The sequence below is a fragment of the Manis pentadactyla genome, chromosome 9, assembly GCF_030020395.1.
Source record: "Manis pentadactyla isolate mManPen7 chromosome 9, mManPen7.hap1, whole genome shotgun sequence".
Taxonomy (NCBI): Eukaryota; Metazoa; Chordata; class Mammalia; order Pholidota; family Manidae; genus Manis; species Manis pentadactyla.
Genome location: NC_080027.1, coordinates 38331082 through 38358627, shown reverse-complemented (window position 1 = coordinate 38358627; position 27546 = coordinate 38331082). Strand labels below are relative to the sequence as shown.

At 34.7% G+C, this 27546-nt stretch overlaps 1 protein-coding gene across 4 annotated transcripts in view; it reads left to right on the top strand.

Moving 5' to 3' along the window:
• UVRAG (UV radiation resistance associated) overlaps window positions 1–27546 on the top strand; it is a 328856-nt gene that overhangs the window by 209424 nt on the left and 91886 nt on the right. For 2 of the 4 annotated variants that reach the window (XM_057507206.1, XM_036895385.2), the window contains 5 exons: window positions 278–362; window positions 2753–2840; window positions 3728–3788; window positions 9127–9171; window positions 10632–10797. In XM_057507206.1, the coding sequence (XP_057363189.1) occupies window positions 278–362; window positions 2753–2840; window positions 3728–3788; window positions 9127–9171; window positions 10632–10797 (445 nt within the window). The remainder of the gene's footprint in view (window positions 1–277; window positions 363–2752; window positions 2841–3727; window positions 3789–9126; window positions 9172–10631; window positions 10798–27546) is intronic. The other 2 variants (XM_057507207.1, XM_036895386.2) reach the window with 1 other exon arrangement.

Sequence of the window (27546 nt, the reverse complement as noted above, 5' to 3'; positions counted from 1 at the left end):
GTTTCTTGGTCAGCATTCCAGAGACCTGTAGGCAGAGAATCTTAAGACTCTTATTCTTTGACTCCTCCCAGAGGCTGGACTTGTGTAAAAATTGAACCAATAGGAAGTTTATTCTAGTTAATATCTCCAGAAGATCTCTGTACCCAACCCACTCTGCCTCTTAACTCTTTTTATTCCCCTCTCACAGTCAGGGAGCTGGGCTCTGCCTGTTGGTTGTGATTTAACAGTCGTATTTGCAGTGTTACATCTAGAATTATCTCCTTCCATCTTTCTCTAGGAAGTGCATTTTCAACTGAGCACCTCAAGCTTCAACTCCAGAAGGAATCCCTAAATGAATGGAAGAAGGAATGTACTGCAAAAAGGTAAATGTGACCCCTGAGAACAATTGCTATGAATATTGAGTTTACTTTGAGGATGAAATTTGGAAAAGTAGTGTTCTCTAAAAGCTCTTAATATTAATTTATACTCCACACACTTCAGAGCCACATTCATATATTCAATTAATATTTATTAAGTACCTACTCTGTCATGTACTCTGCGAGAGGCAGTTGCAAGAGCTCCTAGAATATACAGTCATCATCAGAAATGTGAAGTCTGTTTTTCTAGATTTCAAGGCCACAGCACTATGATTTAATGTTTGAATCTTCTCTTCTGTCTTCTACATGTAGTGTAGCATACTGTTTTTTCTTCAGTAATTTCTTCAGACCTACTCTTTAGTGTTAGCTCGTTTGGATTACTTAAACAGCTCCTAGATTATCTCTGGAGCATCAGTCTCTCCATCTTGCCAGTCCATCCTCCATGTTGCTCTCAGACGTCTCCTCTTAAAATACTATTTTTACCATATTTGTTTCTCTTCTTAAGAACCCATGGTGATTGTTTTTGCCTAACTTTGATACAATAACCTTCAATAAATGTGTGCTATACAACTGTAGCTAATTTCAGTCTCTCCACAACACTCCTTTAACAAATGCTGATAGTCTTTCTGTTTTTTCACACATGCTTAATTTGTTGCCACCTCTGTTCTTTTGCTCATCTTCACTCACTTTTTCTGAGACATTATTTTATGCTGTATTTTTCTTCAAGATACCTTAGCAATTGAGAATTCAAGAATGGCAGACCTGGAAAGAACCTTGAATATTACTTAGTCTAAATCCTTTCAGTTTGCAGATAGGAAAACAAGACTCAGGGAAGTTACTATTTGTCCAATTCACTGGCAAGACTAGATCTCTTTAGGTCTTCAATGCTCTTTGCATTTTGCTGCTTACTCTTACATTCCACTTTGACCTAGAGTTTCTCCTAAATTCCTTTTTTTATTAAATTGTTAGCACAGGCGAGCAGGTAATTTGTTCTCTAGGTATTTTAATCCATTGGTCATATTTCTTAAGTAGTTCAAGAGAAGGGCTGCACCATTTTATGTCACACTTTTTTGCTTGTTTGTTCTTTTTATTCTGTTATCTTTCTAATATGGCAGCAGGTTATTTTTTTTTTTTTTTTTTTTTTATTGAAGGGTAGTTGACACACAGTATTACATTACATTAGTTTCAGGTGTACAACACAGTGATTCAACATTTATATACATGATAATTCTAGGTACCAGCTATCACCATACCAAGTTGTTACAATATTTTGACTATATTCCTTATGCTATACATTACATCCCGGTTACTTATTTATTTTACAATTGGAAGTCTGTTTATATATATATATATTTTTTGTGAGGGCATCTCTCATATTTATTGATCAAATAGTTGTTAACAACAATAAATTTCTGTATAGGGGGGTCAATACTCAATGCACAATCATTAATCCACCCCAAGCCTAATTTTCGTCAGTCTCCAATCTTCTGATGCATAACAAACAAGTTCTTACATGGAGAACAAATTCTTACATAGTGAATAAGTTACATGGTGAACAGTACAAGGGCAGTCATCACAGAAGCTTTCGGTTTTGTTCATGTCAGTTCAAATATGAATATTCATTTGATTTTTAAACTTGATTTATATGTGGATACCACATTTCTCTATTATTATTATTTTTAATAAAATGCTGAAGTGGTAGGTAGATACGAGATAAAGGTAGAAAACAGAGTTTAGTGTTGTGAGAGAGCAAATGTAGATGATCAGGTGTGTGCCTGTAGACTATGTGTTAATCCGAGCTAGACGAGGGCAATAAACATCCATGTATGCAGAAGATTTCTCTCAGAACATGAGGAGGGAGGTTCTAAGCCTCACCTCCAGCAGGTTATTTTTTGAGGTAACATAGTTGTGAGTGAAAAACAGAATACTTTTTTTAAGAAATACTGTATGGATATTTCCTGAAATCAAATTGGCCTGAGATTAAATGAGACCCTGGTCAGTTTACTGAGCCTCCTCTCTAAATCTTGTTTTCTTGTAATATGTGTATAATAAGAACAACTCAATAGAGTTGTTATAATAATTAAATAATAATATTTGTAAAGCCCCTGACATTGCCATAGTAGGATGCTCAGTCAGTGATTATCTATATACCCTTTGTATCTCTTAGCATGGTGCTGGACACACATAGTAGGCCTTAGTGTATCGTTGGCTTACTAGGTAGTATTTAGTTACAGATCAGAACTCATGTTAGCTATTGCTTCTAGTTCTGAGTTTCTATGGCCTCCTACAGACCATTTAATCTTCATCTGTATCAGTTATATGGGAATAAATGTTCGAAAACATGCATGGTTTTTTTTTTTTTTTTAACAAATGTGCTTTTTTTCTTTCCTCATTAGAGAACTCTTTCTGAAGACTAATGCTCAGGTGACAATTCGTTGCAGGCAATTACTGTCTGAGCTTTCCTACATTTACCCTATTGATTTGGTAAGTTTCAAATTTTCTGGAAAAAAATTATAAGATTATTTCTGTTTGAGATGTCCTGTCAATGAAAAATGTATTGCTTTTGTCTTAATCATATGGTCTGTCATGATTCATTCAGGAGCTAATGCATATTTTGAAAAGTGTATTTGGATTTTGAGCATTAGGTTACACCATTTGTATTTTTATATCAATTTGGTGGTGAGATGCACTTATCTTCATCTAAAGGAATGCCAAGTTATTGCTGGTTTCTGCAGGATCTTTTCCTTCAACCAGATTATTAAGTACCACCATTTCTGACATATACATTTGGACAGCCTTAAAAATATAACAGCCAAATAGTTTATATTTATTAGTATTACTTAAGATATTCCTGGGATAACTGTCAGGATGTTAATCTTTTGAAGCTTAGTTTCTTAGTGTAAATTCAAAAACTAAAACTTTAACAAAACTGATTAGGATTCTTTTTTAGAGAACCAAATCTGTAAATTTGATGGAGTTTTTTTTTTCTATTTAATGAAAAGAGATTTTAAAAACTAATTTTCTGAGAGGAAAACAATTGGGATTTTAGATTGCTGGCGAGATCTTGTTAATTCCTTAAAATTTTTCCTTTATAGCCATGGATTGTTCAAGGGATATTTTTGATAAAAATTCTGTATGGCTTTTTGCTCAGATATGATTTTAGATGCTTATATTATAGAAATTTTCAAATATGTATAAGTGTAGAGATAGAATCACGTACTCACCATTTAGCTTCTACAATATGGTAATATTTGAATCTAGGACAGTGTTGTCTTAACACTGACCTGCTTGAATTCTTTTGGGATTTGACTCAGAGCTTCTTTGCTTTATGCATAAAAAGAATTAATTTTGTTCTTTGGTTATATTCACAGAATGAACATAAGGATTACTTTGTATGTGGTGTCAAGTTGCCCAATTCCGAGGACTTCCAAGGTATTTTATTTCTTTTACTTGTGAAGATTTGGTGTACATATATATGGGTTTGTTACAGGGTAAAATAGAGGTATCTTGAAATATCAGTTGTGTAGTAGTTCATCCAGAATGGCTTTTGGACCTTTTCTCCCTTCTTGGTTTTGAGTATATAGAGTCAGATTCGCTGATGGGAGACTCAAGAGAATATTTGGTCTAATCATAGAAAAAAAAACTATTGAACCTTATATTTGAAATTTGAAAGAAAATAATTTTTAAATGGGCTTTTACAAAATAAAATAGGAGGGTTCTTAAGAATACTAATAATCTCCCTATCCTTCTACTTTGGTTTTCATGAAAAATTTGTGTATAGTTAGGAGCAGAATGATAAACATTAATCTGTTCCTTTGTATTTTGGAAAATCATATTCTGCTGACATGAAAAGTATTTGAAAATTTAATATTGCAATATTCCCGCTACCACAGATTAAATTTGCTATACTGTCTTTTTTGTCCTCTTTAATTAAAAAAAATTTACATTACATTAAAGATATTATAGAGTATGATATTTTTATTTTCCTTATTTCTTTACTGGTGTGCCAAAGAAAAGGTTATTTTATTTGGCATATTGGTAAGGAGATTTTTTTTTTTAATTGTTAACAAAATGGGTTCTTTACCCCTAGCCTACACAGTGCTTTGAGCTTTATAGAGTATTCCCAAAGCAAGCATACTATCCATTTGGGAAGAAGTTACTCAAGAAGAGAGCATGAGTATTGACTGGAACTTTCTTCCATTTCCCCATAAAGGAAATGTCATTTGTAGTCCTTTCAACATTTAAGACTATTTTAATTTATTACCTCTTTTGGCCTTTACAACATTCTTACAAAAAGTAGTTGGGACGTGATATAAGAAGAGTGATGAAACAGGAATGGGAAAATCTGTATTCAAGTCCTGGTTCCCCTTTGTAATTTAAGCAAGCCATCTAAGCTTTGAGTTGATTTTCTAATCAATAGTATAAACATTTTAATTCATGTCCTCTGTGTTGTACATGATTGTTGTGAAGGTTATAGCTGTAAAAGCATGACATTTTGTCTTATCTTCAATCCTTACGAAGACAAAGGAAACATGAAAGGAGGGCAGAATGATCTCATTTACCAATGTGTGAGTGAGCTATTTAGTGACTTGCTGAAGACCACAAAGCTAGATAATGATTCAGCTGGGATTTGTCTGGTTTATGTTGTAAAATGTTCATTCTGATCTCTGTAAGTCATTTAAATGCTCTTTGGTGTTAATTTTAGGCTAAGTGAGGGTGTCTTAAAGCCCACAACACATCTTTTTCTCCATTCCTTCAACAAACCTATTGAGTACCTTGAACTCTGTGCTAGGTTCCAGGGATACTGAAAAAATACAAATTGAGCACACCTATATGCCAGGCACTGTGCAGGGTTTTAACGATGTAATGGTGGAAAAAGCCAATGTGTTCTCTCCTTTCATGGAGCGTACAACCTACTATGGGAGACAGCCAATAAATATGAAAATATTTAACATAATTTAATAAAGGAATATGAATGCTCTCCTAGACAATAGGGGAACCCACTTGAGGTAAAGCGGTCAGAGAAGACTTCTCAGAGGAGAAACATAATAGAAAATTTGAAAGCTGGAAGTAACAAATTATGCTACATTTGGGAAAGGAGATTCCTAGAAAAGGAGACAGGAAGTACAAAGGTCATGCTGGAGGAATGGGTTTAGTTTATCTGAAAAAATAGCATGTGTGTGTGAGGGGCGGGTATTGGGAAAAAGACCTGTATTTTGGACAAATCATATGTAATCTCTCAGAACTTAATACCTTCCCCTGTGAAACAAGGTACTACCTACATCTCCAGTTAATTGTGATCATTGAGATAATATTTGAAAGAGCTTTTCATGTAGAAGATGCTCATATAAATGTAACTGGAATTAGTTGCAAGAAAGAGGAAGGAAAGGGGGGAAGGAAGGAAGGCCAGACCAGACCTGTGTGACTAGGGCATAGTGGGCAAGGGGAAGAGTTACATTCGAGGAGGTGGGAGAGGCCAGCCAGGGCCTTGAGGCCACTGTGAGGCTATTGTATTTTATTGTCAGTGGAGTGGGAAACCCTTGAAGGGCTTCAAGAAGGGGATGATAAGAGCTGATTTATGCTTTTAAAAGTCACGCTGGCTGCTAAATACAGAATGATTTGAATGGAGGCAGTGCTTTCAATATTGTTGGACTGTCACCTTAATCTACTCTGGGATGTTTCTTGATTCTATTTTGTGCTTTGTTTCCTAGTTTTTCGTTGCTTTTATTTTATGTCCAACAAGCTGAATACATTCTTTCTACCCCTTAAGCTTTAATTTTGCCTTTTAGGGAGGTGGCTGAAAAATGAAATGGGAGATAAAATGAAATGAAAGTTTGATTTTTCTCTAAGGCCCTATCCACCCCCCGTGATGCCTAGGAGTCAGACATTTTAGGAAGCACATGCAGTAGTATTGGTCTTTAAAATCTTGCTAGCATTCTGCAAGGCACTTCCATATACTTAATTTACTTAATGCCCTGGGTATATTCATCTACTGTGCCAGGTGCTGAGAGGATACAAAGATGATTAAGATATTAATCCTACCTTGATGAGATTTCAGTCCTGTTGAGGCCATCAAACTTATAATCCAGCCAATCAAGAAATATTTATTGAATTCATACTCTGTGTCACTTAGAAGTTTATACCAGCTATATGGATTCAAAGAAGTGGAAATAATCGGTTCTGTCAGGGAGGGGATCAGGGAAACCTATATAGAGAAGATGAAGCCTAGGGTGTCTTACAAGATGTAATAGCACTCCTCTGTTGAAAGAAGGGTAGGAGGGCATTTAGGCTGGGTGTGTGTGGAAACATAACTTGGAACATCATGCATGATGCCATGTTGTTTATTTAACTCAGAATTATGAAAATTAATTCCTTCTATGAGGGAAATAATTATACTCAGTTTTTTTAAAGACAAGAAAATTGAGGCTCAGAGAGATTAGTTAAGTTTTCCAAAGACTCATCCTACCAGGGGCAGTGTTAAAATCATCCCCAGTTGTCCTTATTTTTAGGTCCATATTATTCCTGTTGTGATGCAGTTTTCTTCCTTGTTTTGAATGATAACTTTTCAGTGTTCAGTAAGAGCTGCATCTTTAGTGAGACTCTAATAAAGGAACTCCAAATTGGCTATTCTATGATATATTCATGAGGACTTTGCTAGAATAGTCTTCACATTGCATGGGTTTATACTGTTTGCAAAACTCCACCATAGGGCCCAACATTTATTGTGCTTTCTAAATAGGTAAGGTACTGTTTGAGTATACCAAAGAGACAATGTGAGAAAGTTGTCCCAGGAAGGTTATTCGTTTTCTATTGACCAAGACATTTCTTGTTTTTTTAAAAAAAAAATGTTTGTGTGTATTTTTAAGTAATCCATAACATGAGAGCTTTTTGTGGAAATGAGACCCAGATTTCCTTCTGTGTCTGTATCCCTTTATGCAGGCATGATTTCTTGGAAAGGAGAGTCCATATGTCAAACAGTGTCTCATTGAGAACATGGAATGATTCCATAGAGGCTGTGGCAGTGATTAGAGTCTTAAATGTTTTGTCCTGTCTGGATCATTGGGTGCTTGGTTCCTTAACAAATCAGCTGCCTCAGTGATTGGGAAGGCAGGATGGTAAGAGCTTTTAGATCACTTATTGTACTGGATGCTCTTGAATATTAACAGTTTGTGCAACATATAAAGCAAAGGGACTTTTGAATTTGTAATGTCATGGCCATTGTGGATTTGTGGAATTTATTATCATAAAATTACATGAAAGCTGCAGCCCTGAGTAACTACCTACATTAAAAAAAAAAAAAATCAGAACTATGTACTGTGAGGAAGCTGCAGATTTTTGTTTTGTTTCTATACCCCTGAAAATACGTTCTATAAGAATCTTTTTCATGTACCTGAATGTTTTAGTTTATTCATGTTCTTCCCTGAATCCTTCCACTTCCCCTCCAACTCCTCACCAACAAACCTCTCATCCGTGACCTGTCTAACTCTCAGAGCCGTATAAAGAACACAAACCTCTGCTCTGCTTTAGGTGTTAGGGATGTCATTAATGCTTACTGGAAAAGCACACCCCAGAGAGCCAGGTTTTGGCTTTGGCAGGTAGAATGTCTTTTAGATCTTGGAATGCTGGAAACCCTAAACCTTTTGGTTTTTCAGCTAAATTGATTGGCAACAGAATGTGACATCTGAGGTTTCATGGCCAGCAATTGCCATAATTAACCACATGAGCTCACATTTTCCCACTGGAGGTTCAGTGGTCTTGGGGTGATGAAAGTGACTTCCCTACCAGGAGGTGGTTTTCCTTTTGAGAGTATTGGAATACCCTTGGGGCCCGTAATGGCTCACCCATGGTCCTTTTAAAATGCTTTTTAATATAAAGCTTCAATATTGGAAATCCAACACCATCGTGTTTAACAGTGAGACTATGACTGAGCACTGTGACCTGGAATGGGAAACAACCTAGGGTTTTTAATAGGCAGAGCAGGGAGTCTTGTGGTGGAAACAATGGTGAGTGTGAATAACCGGAATCAAAGCTCATTTCCAATGTTATCCAGTCTTTAGTTTTTGCTATTTCTTTCTGGATTTTGATTTGCATTTGTAGGCTTCTCTTAGAAGTGCCTTTTTATCTTTAAATTTAAGCAAATTGTTTTCATTATTGAAAGGAAGGAATGTTCTTTTAATAGGTATGTGGATGTAGTCTCAATATGCAAATTATTATTTAATAGTACCTTTTTAGCAATATGGAACAATGAAGATGTTTGAGTGTTTTAACACTGCATAGATTTTTTAAAACATTTATGATTTGTGTTTGACCTGGTGTGGCTCACAGTCCCAGCTGTGACTACAGGGATAGCTATTTGCGGGGCTGGGGTGTGGATTGTTCTCCCTCTTACTCCATTACGCATGGATTTTATCTAAATAGCTTTGACCAAGTCACTTAAACCACCTGAATCTCATTTCTCTTATCTCTAAATGGTAACATCAGGCTCAGTGATTTCTAAGCTTCCTCCCAGCTCTACTATTATATGATGATTACATTACAATGTAATGAATATACAGTATAATATAATTTTAGTCTCTAAGGTAGTGTAATAAACATATTTCAACAACAGAAGTAAGGTGTTGGTACTCAGGGTATTTGGGTGGGACTGGGGCAAGAGGACATGGTCTCTAGTTAGGATTCTAATCAGTCAAGTTGAGAAGCCCATTCTTTGTCAAGTACTATACAAGTAACCAAGAACTCAGACTTTTTGTGTGTTCTTTGCCCTTTCTAGAAAAGTGTGAAGAACCAAAGTTGATACATGTGTGTCAGATGCGAGGTATGTTCTAGACTCCCAAGTTAAAAATTGTTATATATTCCACAGTAAAGTTCTGAGACAGTATGGTAGAGTGCTTGAGAACAGAGGCATCAGTGCTAGGCCCACCTGTACACTAGCCGTTTTACTTTGGCCAGGTTCCTTAACTTGTGAGCCTTATTTTCTTCATCTGTAAAGTGAATGAAATAACATATAAAATGTGCCCAGTTTAGTAATTCTTGATGAATGAATGTCATAAATGAAGTACTATGATCAATCCTGAAGGAAAAGAAGTGTAAATAAAAGTTACATATTTGTATAGTATGATCAAAGAGAAACCAAAAATCTGCTATTGTAGTTGAGGATGGAAAATGCACTGATAAATAGATGGTTATAGTGGCATTCCTACAAGAAGAAGGTAGTGCTTAGATAACTAAGTTTGAAAAGGAGAATGTGAAAAATATTAGTAATAATTGGAGTCAAAGGTACCCTTAAAAATCAGGAAATACTCAAGTCAAGTTCATCTCAATACTTTCAGGCTTTCTCTAGCCAGAGATATTCAAGATTGTGTGTTAAACCTGTGTGTGTGTGTGTGTGTGTGTGTGTGTGTGCGTGTGTGTGTGTGTGTGTGTGTGTGTGTACACTTTAAAAAGTATTTTGGGATACTGTATGCCAAGCAGTTACTTTTTTGTTCTTGGTGGGGCAAGCTTAAAACTTTGTATTTCTCTGAGTTCTGAGTATCTGAATGATTATTTAGTACTTGGTAGGTAGTAGCAGAAATCTGGATGGTGAGTTAAAAATTAATTATGTGAGACCTCTTAAAAGATAGATATTTATGTTTGACTATAGGATAGGTACATGCATTTTTTTCTAACAGTTGCATAAATAGGATATATATTGACAGTAGTTTTTGACTTAAAAATACCCTTCCTCCTTATCTTATCTCAAAATTCACAGACTTACTTTTCCAACACTATCTTCATGACTATTGAGAACATACCCCGTAAGAATGCATTATGCTATTTCACTTAATCTTAGAATTAATAATGTTATGCAACAGTAAAACAGTGCTATAATGCTTATAAAATTGTTAATGAGTAAAATGTATAATGCCTATATAGTGCATTATATTTAGACCTCTGAAACAAATGTTCACATTGTATAATAGACTCAAGTATTATCTTTGCCATTAAGAATGCTGGAAAGAAAATAATGGATATTTAGGTGCACTAAGAACTCTTAAGATAAATGTCAAATGTTAATGTCATCACATTAATTATTGGAAGTGTTTTTAAATATAGTAGATGAAATTTCAAGCCTTGCTAATGTGTCTAGATTTGTATAAAATTTATATAATTTTGATAACTGATAAGTATTTTACTTCTGTTAATATAAAATATTTTTGACATTGATTTATTATTACCTCATAGCTACATTTATAAGGTAAATTGTTGTTTTCTTTTGCTCTGCCTTTGTATTTACAGCAAAAGATGATGGAAGCATTGCTGTTGCCCTTGGTTACACTGCACATTTGGTCTCCATGATTTCCCTTTTCCTGCAAGTACCCCTCAGATATCCTGTAATTCATAAGGGATCTAGATCAGCAATCAAAGACAATATCAATGACAAGCTGACTGAAAAGGAGAGAGAGTAAGTATCTTTTTATCTTTTTTCTTTATGTTCTTAACATCAAGCCATATGAAACATGGAGTATATTTAAAATATAAAATGTTACCTAAATCATGGTGATTTTTGTATATCTTTGTAAAGTGTTCCATTTCTTAAATAGAATGTATTTCATTTAGATTATATCAACTTCTGCACTTCTTAAAATTGCTAATGATAGCAAAATTGAGTCATTTAACTTTAATTTACTTTTGTGAGGACAAGTGCCGTATTTTCTACAAATATTCATAGTACTATTGCATCTGAGTCAGCATGTGAAATGTTTAAGGATTTGTCATAGAGACAACCAGGAAAAGGATAAATGATCTAACAGCAGATCTGAAAAATGTACATATCTGAAGAATGGATTAATGAACTGTAAGATAGATCAGTAGAAAGTATTTTGACCAAAGACAAAGAACAAAAAAGATGGATTGTATAGAAGAGTGCTAGACATATGTAGGACATAATAAAAAAGATCTAATATACATATAATTGGAGTCACAGAGAGAGAGAGAGAGAGAGAGAGAGAGAGAGAGAGAGAGAGAGAGAGAGAGAGAGAGAAGAAAACACATAGGATAAATGAAATATTTTAAGAGATAATGACAACATTTTTCAAATTTGACAAAAGACATCAAGCTGCAAATTCTGGAAGCATTACATAAGTATACAAAATAAATACAAAACAAACACACTTAAGGTAATTGTAGTAAAACAGCTGAAAACCAAAGACAAAGTGAAATTATTAAAAATACCTAGAGCAAAAAGATTAAGATCAAAAGAGCAATAATAAGATTGAAAACTAATTTCTCAATAGAAATATCGGGAACCAGAAGGTGACATGATGACATTTTTAAAGTACTGTAGATATATATAGTACTTTATATAAACTACACTGCCAACTTAGAATTCTATACTTAGTGAATATATCCTTCAAAAGTAAAGGCAAAATAAAGGCGTTTTAGATCATCAAAACTGAGAAAATAGGATAAATGACTTACACTAAAGAAACCAAATAATCTATAGCAGAAACATGGAAATGCAGGAAAAAACAAAGAGCAATAGAAAGGGTAAATGTGAGTATATGTAAATTAATTTTGACTACAAAACAAATAGTGATGTCTTATTAAATATAAAATACATGCACATAAAATATTTGTAGAAGTATAATGCATGACTAATACAAAAGTTAAGGGGAAGCAGAAATTGAGTTAAAGTGCTTTGAGATCTTTAGCATTGTCTAGGAAGTGGTAAAAATACTAATTGATATTAGACTCAAGGATGCATGTTATAATCTTATAACCACTAAACCAGTTGTTTGTATAAGCAGAAAATAGGAGATAAATAGAAAAATTCTTTAAATATTTGGTTATTCTAAAAGGCAAGAAAAGAAAGGAAAATGAACATAAAACAAGTGGTACAAATAGAAGACAAATAATAAACTTATAGGTAGGAACCAAACTTATCTTGTAATTACATTAGATGTAAAAGTTATCAATATTCTACTTAAAAACAAAGATTATCAGGATAAATAAAAAGCTAAATGTACCCTTCTTGCAAGAGACAACTCAAGTGTTAAGGACACAAAAATATTGAAAATAAGAGTTTATAAAGACATATTATGCAAATATCCAAAATAAGAACTAATATAACCAAACTGATATCACAGTGAAATTTAAGATAATTTAAATAAAGTAGGTATGTTATTATAGTACAGTTAAAATATATGTATGTACATAAAAGTGTAACTTCAAACATATACACAAAAATTCACAGACCACAAAGAAATCAGTCTTAACAGAGGGCTTTACATTTCTTTTCATTAACTATTAGAACAAGCAGACAAAACTCTCAGAATCTAAAAGATCTGAGCAGTACTGTAAAGTAGACTTGCATTATGGATAAAAGAATAGTACACCAACAGCTATAGGATACATGTTCTTTTAAGGTATACATGGAACAATTACCAAAATTGGTGATGCTAAGTCTCAAATTTCAGTAGACTGAAATCACGTTTACAATGCTTATTGACCACAGTGGAATTTACTAGAAATCAATAATAAAATCCCCGAATGCTTAGATATTAAGCAGTGTACTTATGTATAATCTGTCAAAGAAGAACCTATAAAGGAAGTTTGAAATTATTTTGAACTGAATGGTAATGAGAACATAGCATATGAAAGCTTGTGAGGTGCAGCTAAACCTGTGCTCAGATGAAAATTTATTCCCTTAAATGCATATAGTAGAAAAAAAGAAATAACCTGGAAATCTAAGTCTCCTTCTGAAACAGCTAAAGGAAGAAGAGTTCATTAAGCCCTAGGAAAGTGGAAGAAAGGCTATATAAAAGTAAGAGCAGAGATTAAATGGAGAACTCTACAATGGAAAAAATTATACAAGCAAAAGTTCTAGTCATTGAAACAACTAGAAAATTGATGAGCCCTTAGCAGGACTAATTTAGAAAGAGAAGAGGCAGGCAAAATACATTAAAAAAAAGGTGTCACTGCAGATATGCAAATATTAAAGACTAAGAGTATATGAGCAATTTTATGCTTATATATTTGAAATTCATATGAAATAGCTAAGTTTCTAGAAAAATATAACTTTCTAAAACTGTTGCATGAATGATGGGACTGTTGAAAACACTCTACTTGGCTAAAGGGACATTCTCTAAATGCCACCATCTGCACAACCAAAAAATAAAATAGAGATGAAAGGTTATAAGAAATGTTCTAATTTATAGGATAAACAGTGGAAAGGTTGAAAATTAAAGCTATAGTATTTAAGCCTAAGCATGATTCAAAAATCTCCCATTTCTGGAAGGAGGCTTTCAGATTTAACTGTATATCATGAAAGCAAGCAAATGCTTATTAATGGAAACAGCAATCATTTCTGACCCCTCTTCATCAAAACGGCTTAATTAACAGAAGCTGAGAATTTTTTTTTTGTAGTAAATATAGTCAATAATACTGTGATAACTTTGGTGATAGATTATAACTACTCTTATTGTGGCAAGCATTTTATAATGTATACAGTTGTTGAATTATTCCTGTACACATGAAACCAATATAATGTATACCAACTATACCTCAATTTAAAAAAGCAAAACAGTATACCATTGGCCTTACATATACATGGCCCCCCACATTTCTCGGCTCTCTTGTTTAGCAAACATTCTCTCTTTACTTCCCATTGTGCAAAAAGCATTCACATTTACTGAGAAGCTGAGAATTTTTATAAGAAGGGACCTATAATTCTTAATATAAGATATGTCAACAGGTGTTAAGGTATGCTGGAAGCAAATAATAATAGAAATGAGGAGTCAGAATTATAGGAGTCTGAAAACACTTGTGTTTTCAGTATAAGCTTTATACCAATGAAATCCCAGGTGCCAGCTACTATTTTTACAGAGAATTTTCTACTTCTATAAATACTGTTCAAGGTATTCCAGTTGCTTCAAGAAGATGCCATTAGGAAAAAATCTCCTTCATTTATTCAACAAGTCAGTGTTGCTAGGCCAAGAGGTAGGCTGAAGGAATAGAGAGATAAGGAATCAGTGTGCTCACTGCCACTCTGCAAATTCCTTTCTCTCTTCCGTCCTGGCAAAACACTATCTAGTTATGCTGAAGGGAAAGCTCCATAAACATCTAGACATGCCAAGGTGGCTACAAGAAAAATAAAAGACTCAAGTCACAAGCTGGGGGATCTTTCTGGCCAGCCCCTTTATGTATAAGCAATGCATCACCACCTTTTGTACCCAGCCACAAAAAGGTGTTACATCATCAAAACAGACCATTCCTTCTCTCATGAGCATCAGTTCCACATGCAATAACTATGATCTAGGCCCAATATTATCTGATTTTGGACACATCATAATTTCTTTGTACTCTAGAATTTCTGTCTCCAAAGAAATACCAGAATAAATAAGGTTTTAAAAAAAAGCAACTTCTGGAGTTTTCAGTCAAGATCTTTCATAGGAATAAACATAAGTACAAAAAATCAAGGAAATCAGAAAAAGCAGCATTAACATTTCTCCAAGTTGGAACAATTCCAGTACAGAAAAATACCTGTCGTTCAGAGATTTGTAAAAGTCTTGTTTTGGACAGCTGAGGAAGTTTCAAAAGTGCCTGCCAATTATACCACTCCCTATTTCTCCTTCTGAGAATAAAATGCATTTCAGACATCTTTTGAGGACTTGAAAAGGCCATGTGCTCGGACCAGCTACATTCTGGTTCAATGACTATTTCACTAATCCATTGTGAATATATTACCCAAGAGACAGTTAAGTAGCACAGTAACAATGACTAATACATTTTGTTTCAAAAATTACTTTAAGACCTACTTTTCAGCCTTCAGTGAAAGAAGAAATAAAGGGTGAAAGCTCACTCCAGCTGGACTCTGGTTACATTCCTTTGTGTTTTCTATTTTTTAAAAATTTTTATTAAGGTATTATTGATACACAGTCTTATGAAGGCTTCACATGAAAAAACAATGTGGTTACTACATTTACCCATATTATCGAGTCCCCCACATACCCCAATGCAGTCACTGTCCAACAGTGTAGTAAGATGCCACAGATTCACTGTTTGCCTTCTCTGCGCTACACTGTTTTCCCTGTGGCCCCCCACACCATGTATACTAAACATAATACCCCTCAATTCCCTTCTCCCTCCCTCCCCACCTGCCCTCCCACACCCCTCCCCTTTGGTAACCACTAGTCCCTTCTTGGAGTCTGTGAGTCTACTACTATTTTGTTCCTTCAGTTTTGCTTCGTTGTTATACTCCACAAATGAGGGAAATCATTTGGTATTTGTCTTTCTCTGCTGCAAATGGTAGGATTTGTTTCTTTCTTATGGCTGAATAGTATTCCATTGTGTATATGTACCACATCTTCTTTTTTTTTTTTTTTGAGAGGGCATCTCTCATATTTATTGATCAAATGGTTGTTAACAACAATACAATTCTGTATAGGGGACTCAATGCACAGTCATTAATCAACCCCAAGCCTATATCTCAACAGTCTTCAATCTTCTGAAGGATAACAAACAAGTTCTTACATGGTGAACAAGGTCTTACATAGTGAATAAGTTCTTACATGGTGAACAGTGCAAGGGCAGTCATAACACCGAAACTTTCGGTTTTGATCATGCATCATGAACTATAAACAGTCAAGTCAGATATGATTATTCATTTGATTTTTATACATGATTTATATGTGAATCCCACATTTCTCCCTTATTATTATTATTATTATTTTTTAATAAAATGCTGAAGTGGTAGGTAGATGCAAGATAAAGGTAGAAAACATAATTTAGTGCTGTAAGAGGGCAAATGTAGATGATCAGATGTGTGCCTATAGACTAAGTATTAATCCAAGCTAGACAAGGGCAACAAGACATCCACAGATGCAGAAGATTTCTCTCAAAACAGGGGGCTGAGGTTCTAAGCCTCCCCTCTGTTGGTCCCCAATTTCTCTCCTGATGGCCCCCCTGCAACTGTGCCTGTCTTAGGTTGTTCCTCCCTTGAGGAATCTTACCCGTCTCTGGCTAACCAGTCATCTTCCGGGGCCATACAGGGAAATGTTAAGTTGGTAAGTGAGAGAGAAGCCTTATTATTTGAAAAGGTTAGCTTTTTACTTCTTTGCAGATTTATGCCCTGTGGCTTCTATGCCCAGCATTTGTCTTGAGGTATCTTTACCACTTGGAAGAATTACGATACTCGGTAATTTTCAATATGAGGCACTAATTCTACTAAAGGGTTGTAATTAGGAAGGAAGAAGAAAAGCTATAGAAGTAGCAGATGAAAGAAAACATGGGAAGATTGATTATTTCTTTGACATATCTTCTTGTAGAGTAACATAAGCATGTATAGGTTTTAAACTACTAATTAAATTGCGCACATACATTAACATAATAGGAATACAGCTACATAACAAGAGCAGACCTACAATTACCAGCCATATCCAGTGAAACCAAGAATACCAGTTAGGTACCCTAGGCATTTGTGAAAACTTATCAATGATATGATGGATATTGTCTAACTGAATTTGAATAGTTTGAGAAAAATCAGACAAATTAAAACAACACATTCCTGGGAACTGTTCACATCCCATGTGTTCTTTTAACAGTAGATAGTCTATAGTCGCACAATTTTGGAGCACTGCAACTTGCACTTCTCCTAATTCTTGGTTGAGTTCCGACAGTGTAGATCCAGTCAAATTTGTTGTTTTACTGTATGCACAGGCCAGCTTAGATATCTCCTTCTTCATTCCAATGGCAAGTCCAGGAACCAGTGAGATGACTGCAGCTACAACTGCAGCAGCGCCAGGATCTTTGTTGAAGTTTTTTGATGTTCATCTTCTGGAATGACTCTTCCAGAGGATGTTGATGTTGGAAGTTCTTCTTCATATCGTATCTTAATTTGTTTTCTGGGTAGCCAAATTAGACTTTGATCCTCTGTATAAACACAAACAAACCCTTTGCCCGCACTTTGATATGACCTTTATACCATTGTGAAGAACCTATTGGAGATCACCACACAGGAACTGCTTTTTTTTTTAAGAGAAAGGAATATTATCAGAAAAGTGTACTTCCATAGCAGATCATCTGACACCCTTTGAAAGATCAAAATTAAGGATATGTAAAGCATGCATTAATCGTTGATTTGCAGTTAGTTTTATCCTATCAGGGAGTAATCCCCCTTTTCTTTCTCTCTTTTTTTTTTTTGTTATCATTTATCTACAATTACATGAAGTATATTATGTTTACTAGACTCTCCCCTATACCAAGTCCCCTCCACAAACCCCATTACAGTCACCGTCCATCAGCATAGCAAAATGCTGTAGAATCACTACTTGTCTTCTCTTTGTTGCCCAGCCCTCCCCTTTCTCCCACCCCCCACATTATGCATGCTAATCATAATACCCCCTATCTTCTTCCCCCCGCTTATCCCTCCCTACCCACTCATCCTCCCCAGTCCCTTTCCCTTTAGTAACTGTTAGTCCATTCTTGGGTTTTGTGATTCTGCTGCTGTTTTGTTCCTTCAGTTTTTCCTTTGTTCTTATACTCCACAGATGAGTGAAATCGTTTGGTATTTCTCTTTCTCCACTTGGCTTACTTCACTGAGCATAATACCCTCTAGCTCCATCCATGTTGTTGCAAATGTACCACATCTTCTTTATCCATTCATCTACTGATGGACACTTAAGTTGCTTCCATATCTTGGCTATTGTAAAAAGTGCTGCAATAAACATAGGGGTGCATATGTCTTTTTGAATCTGAGAAGTTGTATTCTTTCGGTAAATTCCAAGGAGTGGGATTCCTGGGTCAAATGATATTTCTATTTTTAGTTTTTTGAAGAACCTCCATATTGCTTTCCACAATGGTTGAACTAGTTTACATTCCCACCAGCAGTGTAGGAGGGTCCCCCTTTCTCCGCATCCTCGCTAGTATTTGTTGTTCTTAGTCTTTTCGATGCTGGCCATCCTTACTGGTGTCAGGTGATACCTCATTGAGGTTTTAATTTGCATTTCCCTGATGATTAGTGATGTGAAGCATCTTTTCATGTGCCTGTTGGCCATCTGAATTTCTTCTTTGGAGAATTGTCTCTTCATATCCTCTGCCCATTTTTTTTTTGATATTAAATATTTATATTTAAAGTAATATTAAATAATCAATATACATGAATAATTTTAAATAATATTAATACTTATTTTGTTATTTTCTTAATCTGAATTTTCTTGTTTCTACAATTATCTATTATAATTACACTAGGTATTTTAGAACTATGTGGTTGAAATAAACCAAATAATAGTGTAACTAAACTATTATTTGAAGTAAATCATTTTTATCTCAATTGATCTGCATACATAAAACCAATCAAAATCTGATAATTAATCTAGACCATACTTTGGAGATACTGATTGAATATGTGCCATATTAAGCTGTAGTCATTGTCTCTGAACTCTCCACTGGCCAGACTTTTTTTTTTTGATTTTTTTTTTTTTTTTTTTTTGAGAGGGCACCTCTCATATTTATTGATCATATGGTTGTTAACAACAATAAAATTCTGTATAGGGTACTCAATGCACAATCATTAATCCACCCCAAGCCTAATTCTCATCAGTCTCCAATCTTCTGAAGCATAATGAACAAGTTCTTACATGGTGAACAAATTCTTACATAGTGAATAAGTTACATGGTGAACAGTACAAGGGCAGTCATCACAGAAACTTTCGGTTTTGATCACGCTTTATGAACTATAAACAATCAGGTCAAATATGAATATTTGATTTTTATACTTGATTTATATGTGAATCCCACATTTCTCCCTTATTATCATTATTATTTTTTTTTTTTTAATAAAATGCTGAAGTGGTAGCTCTGCCCATTTTTTAATCAGATTATTTGCTTTTTGGGTGTTGAGGCATGTGAGTTCTTTCTATATTTTGGAACATGCCTTTGTGTTTTGTGGTCTGAGCCTTAAAATGAAAGCAGCAAAGATTTCATCATTTCCCTTTACAGTGTGCAGGTACACAGATAATGACAAAGAAAACTAGTTTCCCTCTTAGCAAAACTGGCTAAATAGGGCTTTGAACTCTAACATCTCTACAGCCAGATGAGATAGGTAATCAGAGAGGGCAGAGGATGAGGATTCCTAGGCCTATTACATTAAGCATATTTTATCCAATAAGTCATTGGATTCCTGATATATTTCCATCTCCCATGAAGACCTGATTCCACCTAGTGACCTAGAAAGGTTTACATCAAAATTGACACACTTAGGAGAAAATATAACCAAATCTAATCTGCTTTCAGTGCTCCAGTCTAAGAATAACTGAGAAGTTGATTCAATCAGCAAGCATAGTCAATCAATGCATTTTTATTTATATATTTATTCATACATCTATGCTGTCCCAAGTAGGATTTGAAATGCTTTACAAAGGTATATAATACCAGCTAGAATATTTGCTAATTCACAAAGTCTAAGGCAGCACCAGATGTGTACTGCATCATTAACTTACACACCACTAATTAAAAATAAATGCTATCAATCATAATAATGACTTTCCATTAATTGTAAGATGCATGTTGTTTTTAGCAACATTAAGATGTCATACATTTTTATTAGAATCAATAAAATACAATATGTGTTTCAGTAATGGCAAAATTAGTTCACAAAAATGCAATTCCTGTCGTTCTCCTTGCTGCCAAAGAAAAAACAGGTAACATAATACCTAAATCTAGCTGGCCTTTCTAGACTGCTAGGAAAATCAATCAGTTAATAAACAAATTATTGCTACTACTCACACTGGGGCATACTACTTGGAGTTGTGTGCATGTTAAGCTGCTTCTTCACATCTTAAAGTGTGCAGATGATCTGGTGAAAGGGTATTTACCATTTTGAGGGACACCTCTCTGAAGCTCTTGAAGTGTTTCTCCTATGCAACTAATATTTTAAGTCAGATCATCATGTACAAATTTGATGAAGATCTGGAGAGATAGTTAATTTTATGAATATGGAACCTAGGGAAGGTTGGGAGGGGTGATCATTCTCAATACTCCAAGGTAACCTTTATCAAAGACATACCTGGTCATGCACTCTCTTGCTTAAAATAATCTAGGGTCCTTTTATCCCTTAAAAGTAATGTTTTTCATCATTAAATGAGCAAATGGAACAATGGCAGCAAAAATGGCAGAGTATGTAGATCTAAGGACTTACCCTCCAGAGAGACATTAAAAAAGAAATCAAGGAAAAACTGTCAGAATCAACTTGGGTAAAACTGTGGAAAATAGTCACAGGTTTACAACTGGCTGAACACTGAATCAAGGAAGAGGAAACTAAAAATCAGGAGGAAAGCAGATGGGTGGTTACCAGGGCTCAGGGAAGAGGGAGCTAACTGGAGGAATAGGGAGTGACTGCTTAATGGGCACAGGGTTTTCTGTTGGGGTGATGAAATGTTTTGGAATTAGACAGAGGTGATGGCAAGCACTGTGAGTATACTAAATACCAATGCCATTGAATTGTACTTTTTTTTTTAAGTTAATCTTATGTGAATTTCACCTTAATTTTTTAAGAGAAAAGAGACCACACTCTTGTACCCTTTTGTCAAACATATACATTTCAGACTCTCTTCAAGTGTTTTTGAAATTGAAAATAGTTCTTGGTCTATAAACTAGTTAGTATTTTTGAAAAGACACTTATTTAACTATGCAAGTTTTCCCAGCCCTCCTCTTCTAAGTCACTGTCCTACCAGATATACTACTAAATTCTTCCATTGGTGCTTATCTTTCCTGCTTTTTCTCTTCCAGTGTCCTAAACATAGTAGAGGATATTTCGTTTCTTCATGCCCATGAACTCAGTGTAGAACAGTGGTTCTTAACCCTGACTGCACATTAGAATCATTTCAGGAGCTTTAAAAAAACAACTCACGTCTGGGTTCTATCAACTGAATCAGAATTTCTAGGGGATTGGCCAGGAATCTGGAAATCAGGAGCTCATGTTTAAAAGTTCCCCAGTTTATACTAATGTGCATCCAGGGTTGAGAATAACTTACCTAGAATCTTCTATACCCACTCAGTAGCCCAGACCTCAAGCCTTTAATTGAACAATGAATGTGATGATGACTTGAGGCAGTGGATGGACCACATACTTCTGTTTTTTGTTCCTCCTTGCTGTTCAACTTAAAAGTATAATCAAACAAATATTTTGGGGGGTGACTGATATTACTGACATGAATGAAATTATTCTCTCATAGATTTTCCACTTGATTATAGGAATGTGACCAAGTTGAAAAATAATCTCTTTATGTGAAAACTTCCCCAAGTGTCTATAGTCCAACTCCATCGTAACTATCTAAGAGCACATCATAGAATGGAAATGAAGATGAAAACATTGTGTTTGTGTCCATGCAGAATTGTAGACTTACTATGTTTTAGAACCAGACAGAATATTATTATGTCCTATGACTCAATGTTTCATTTCACAAATGGAGAGACAGGTTGAAAGATGAAGTGAAGGGTCATACAACAAGTTAACTAAGCATTCATTTTGATGTGGCCACTGAGGAAAGCAAATCCATTAGACAGTATGCTGATTGTAAGTGTACAACTTTTTAAGTGACATTTAGGAGTTGAGAAAACTGTTTATCAAAAAGGGGCTGTATGTAAGATTGAAATATCTCTTCCCCTCATTTAGGGCAACCTCCCTGGTGAAAAATGCCATGATGTGAATTCCTATATGTTAAGCAAAGTTGCAAGGTTAAATTCTCATTGAAATACTAATTATTTAAATCCCATATATCAGTTGGTTCATTTGACATTTGTTTTTTCTCTAAAAGGTACAATGCAAAATTCCTCTCTTTCCTTCTCTCTTGCCTCAGTTTATTTAATCTTGGCAGACTTCTGTTTTTGTTTTTTTATTTCCAGTTTTTAAGGCTTTGGAGTTATGTTGGCTTCACATCTAATCACTGAGTGACTGTGAAAATGTCCTCTCTGAGTCTTGGCTCACCTGGTGTAGTGCCACTAGGTTATTATGAAGATTAAAGGAAGCACAGTACTTGACCCAAAGAAAGTGCTCAATGAAAGTTTGTGATACTATTACGTATGCATTGAGCTTTCTTTGCAATAGGAATTCCAGTCAGCTAAGTAATTTTTGCTAATTCTAGGTGTTAAAAGGTGAGCCTAAGAAAAGGTAAAGGAAAACAAAAGAAGTGCAACCCAGTGGCATGGTACCAGATTTCTTTTTGTGATAATGCTATGAGGTACATCATCTTTCAGTCAATGGTGTAAATGCAGAGAACTAATAAAATTTCCCAGAATGCAGGGAAAAAAGTGTTGCAGGTCTGAAAGCTTGTCTCTTTTCCTGGAACTACTGAGGAAGTTTTACTACTGCCTAATATCCTAATAAAGGCAATTTACTAATGCCTTGCTTAATGAGTCAAGCAAGTGTCTGTATCTTAGAAGCTATCAATTGAGTGAATGCTGAAGCCATCATTCTTAAAAGGAATATAGAGCATGTTCTTAGTAATTAGTTCCCAGCCTAGTCTGCTACTTACTTTTTTAGTCCCAGTTCCCTCTCAGTTCATAACCTACACTTAAGTTTAAACTGTTGTTTTTTAAACATACCACATTATTTCCCACCTTGATACTCTTCATCTATGCTATTCTGCAATTTTATCTGGAATGCCTTCACTAGCCATCTCTTGGGTCAAAATTGTGGTTGTGCATAAAGCCCATCTTTTATTATCTATAACTTTCCTCATAAACTCTTTCTTGATTTCCCATAGTTTGGTGTCTTCTCATAGTCTTTTGTAATCCTATGAACAATTTTCTCTCTATACCGTCTCAGAAACGAAGCACATTTACATGGACTCTCATTTCATTTAACCACAACTCAGTGATACAAGTGGGTATATTTGAGTCGTCTTATTTTTATCTGAAATATTTTCAGTGTGGAAACTGCATCTTACTTGGCATTAAACTTACTCCATTGCCTTGAAGAGAGCCTTGTATTGTGTGGACACTCAATAAATATTTCTTCAGTTGAATTACGAGAGCAAAAGGGATGTTCGGTTTTTGCAAATGCTATTAGGTAACCTGACACTCCACACATAGCCCTTGGTTTTAACTCTAGAAGCTCTGGCAAAGCCAACCATTATTTCATATAGTCCCTTAGGACCTTGCTAAGCTATTAACTTCAGTGCCTGTTGTAATCCAAGGCACAGGCAGCAGCGCTGGTGCGGTTGTGTTCAGGAGTGAAAGCAAAGAGCGTGTTTTAAAATGAGGAATCCCCATGGAAATTTAGGCAGGAGAGATCAACAAAATAAAAATGCAGAAGGTGGTTGCTGGGTGAGACAGGAAATGAACACCTTGTGAAGATTAGGCATTCCACTGAGAGAGGGAAATGTGGAAAATAAGTCAAAAGTGATTGTGCAGCTATTTCATTGCTGACACTTGGAAGCATATTGTTGTGTGTGTTGTTTTTAATGAAGTGTGCTTTTATAGTGCTGATGTTATTATCTGGATAAGGAAGTCTTCTCTAGTATTATGGTCTTCTCAGCTTTCTGCAACCAACTAAATTAAAATACAGTAATGAAATGGGACAGTGGGATAAAAAAGAAAGCCAGATGACTCTGACATGTGACCCCAACTTGAACTTAGTATTTTTCTGGTTTGCATTGTACTTAGATCAGAACAGAGGTTCAATGTAATGATTGTGGAGGGAGGGAGGGAGAGGAATAATATCTGTGGTTAATAGTGGGCTAAGTCATGGGTTAGAGATTGTTATAATTTTAGAATATGTGAAATCAGTGTTTCTTAACAGGAGGTCTCTAGAGCATTAGTGAGCTCTCCAGGTAGTTCATGGACTGGCCTTTTGTAGTCTATTGAAATGTGTCATATAACAGCATAGATGCTTTGGGTTCTGATATGGATTAACCATTTATTCTAATAAATAAGACTTTATTTTATTGATGTTACATTGAAAGTAGTAGTATTCTTTCCTTTAATTCTTATATGTTGGAGTTTTTGATAGCAAACAGTGAGGGCTGGAGTATAATTATATCAATCTAGAGAGTTTGGTGTAGGTAACAGTGGAATCTTTTTCTTTTCTGAAGAAATAAATGGGTGGAAAGAGTAAGAAAATTATTTTTAGGTAGATATGAACTTATTTTAACTTCTAAAAGTGTCTTATTTTGCTCATTCTTTAGATAATTTTCTAAGGATAATGTTTATGTCCTGAATAATAGTATCATTGTAAAGCAAATTTTTGTCATTCTTTTAACCAGATAGTTCTGTTCACTGCCATATTTTTACATCTCTCCCCTTATGATAATTTATAATTAGTTAAGATCACCAAATATAACTTCTGAATAAGATTAAATGACTGGTTGGTTTTCATAGTGTTTTTCTTCTCTAATTCCTTGAAGTGAAAAATTGATATGAGTTAATTCATACATAGTTAACTCAACAAGAGAGTTAAATTATTAAAGAATTACTTAAAAACAAAGTCAAGCCATGTGTTGAGGATTAGTCCATAGTAGTCACAGCACACAATGCTCATATTAGGTTAAACTGTTTAGCTGCTAACGTGGCATGAGGGATGGACAGCAAGTTATCAATCATACTCAACATTGTGAAAGGGCCATGTTAGAGACCAGCACAGTTAGTTATAGGAATTTAATGCTGTAAGTTAATTAAACACACCAGTAAGCAACTGAAGCATTTATTACTTTAATTCGTATAAATATCAGTTGGGTAAGCTAAGGAGCAGTGGCAGGTCTCTTGGAGTTTAACTGACACCTGTACTAAACACTTTTAAATGTGTAGATGATGAATGAATTTACTGAGGCAACTTCTGTTGTAAGATATTCCATATATGGAATATTTATTTTTCGAGTATGCAGTAGTATAATTTTGTCATTTCTAGCTTTAAAAAATTACTTACCAGAAGAAAAGCTTTTAGAAGTTGGGGGGTAGCCAGCGAAGGCATGCTTGAGGAGATGTCCCCTAAGCATCTGAGCTGCTGAGTGTAGAAGAGGATTAGGAGCTGTCCAAGCAAAGGCTAGATGCAGCAGGAGGACATAAACACTGGCGCAAAACAGGTGTTGCACCTTTCCATTGACCAAAGCTTCCAGCTTCTCACTTAGCCTAGTAAGTGACTCTTTAAGTGGCTCAGCAGTTTTCTTTCCGGCATAGATCTTTATAATTCATTTTTGTCTGTGTAAAAATTAGTTATTTTCAAAGATGATTAGCTTTAAATGGTTAATACCAGTACACATTTATTTAAGCCATAGTAATATATCTTTATAAAGTATTTTGGACCACAGATTAGTTGTAATAAATATATGACTACTTTGACCTAAACATATAGTCACTTTCATGTATAACTACCTAATAGGGTTAAACTATATTAGCATTTAAATAATAAAAATTGTATAGTCTGAACTCAGGAAAGGAGCAACTATGGCTTTCCCAATTCAGTCTTCTGAAAGAATTTCAGCATCAAACACACCTTGAACTACTTTATTTGACTTGACTAGTCTTAGTGCACCCATCTGAAAATGGAGATAATGGCTTTAGAGAAATGTGAAGAATAAAAGAGAAAATATATATAAAATTACCATTGCATACTGTAGTCACTCAGTAAATATTTGTACACTGGATAAATGCACACAGTAGTCACAGTATTAATTTCTTTTCTTTCTACCTGAACTTTTGATCTAATGTCATTCTAGTAGAAATAAATTCGAAAAGTTTATGGCTTTCAATTTGGAAAAGATCACAGAATGAATGAATGAATAAACAAGTAAATAAATAACTTACAGAAGCACACAGACCAAAATATGAGAAATGATCCATAAATTTAATTTCATTTAAAAAAGAGTTGTGTATAACAAAAAGAAAACCAACAAAATGAAAAGGCAGTCCAAATAACAGGAGGAGATATTTGTAGCTCATAGATTAACCAAGGGTCAGTATCCAGAAAATAAAGGAAAAGCCTTTCTATGTCAATAAGAAAAGAAGTAAGAACCCAATAGAAATATGGACATAGTAGGTAAAAAAGGTGTTACAGAAGAACAAACACTGAACGTCTAATATAAAAAAAATAGTCTTACTAGTAATCAGGAAAATGACAATTAACACCAAAGGAGATACCATTTTATGTCTATCAGCCTGGCAAAAAGTAAGATGTCTGTAGGACCTAATTTGGTGAACATAGAGAGGAGGAGGAATTCCGATCCTTTGTGAGAATTTCAATTGGTTCATCTCCTTCAGAGGGTAGTTTGATAATACAGTTAACTCTGCACAGACCTTTCTCAGGCCAACAATCTCACTCGTATACCAGACTCTTGAGTAGCTTTTTACATATATGTAGTCTGCAAATATTTATTGTGTCTGCATTATATAGATAGTAAAACAAACTATCTCTTGGTTACCTCTATTATTCTGAAATTATTCACAATTACATGACTAGTATTTAATTTTTTCAAAAATGTTTCTATCTTTTTGTACGATTTCTTTCAGAATCTCCATTACTGTGAAATATTTTTTTAACTACTTCCTTTAAGATTAAAATACATGTATTTTTTTTTATACAGCTCCTCCTTTCTCATTATTAACACAGAATTGATGTAGGTGGTTACTTTTTCTCATAATTCATACCCTTCTGTATATAAGTTCTTGCTTCTTGTTGGTTTTAAATTTATAATAGTAATTACCTAAATTTCTCTTGAGCAAATATTGATGTTAAGAATGCCTAGAATTTTGAGTGCTATTGATTTATATTATTGGAAACCTTTTTAAAAGATTTACAAAAGAATTAATTCTTCCCGTGCTGCTTGTTAGGAACTCCCATTAATATAAATGATGACTCCCAGGTTCATGATGTGGAGTCTAGTGATGAAACTCTAGAAGTGTTAACTGTAGTTAGTTATAGGAATTTACTGCTGTAAGTTAATTAAACACACCAGTAAGCAACTGGAGCATTTTATTATTTTAATTCACATAAATATCAGTTGGGTAAGCTAAGGAGAAGTGGCAGGTCTCTTGGAGTTTGACTGACACCTGTACTAAACACTTTTAAATGTGTAGATGATGAATGACTTTATTGAGGCACCTCCTGTTGTAAGATATTCCATATATGGAATATTTATTTTTCGAGTATGCAGTAGTATAATTTTGTCATTTCTAGCTTTAAAAAATTACTTACCAGAAGAAAAACTTTTAGAAGCCATCT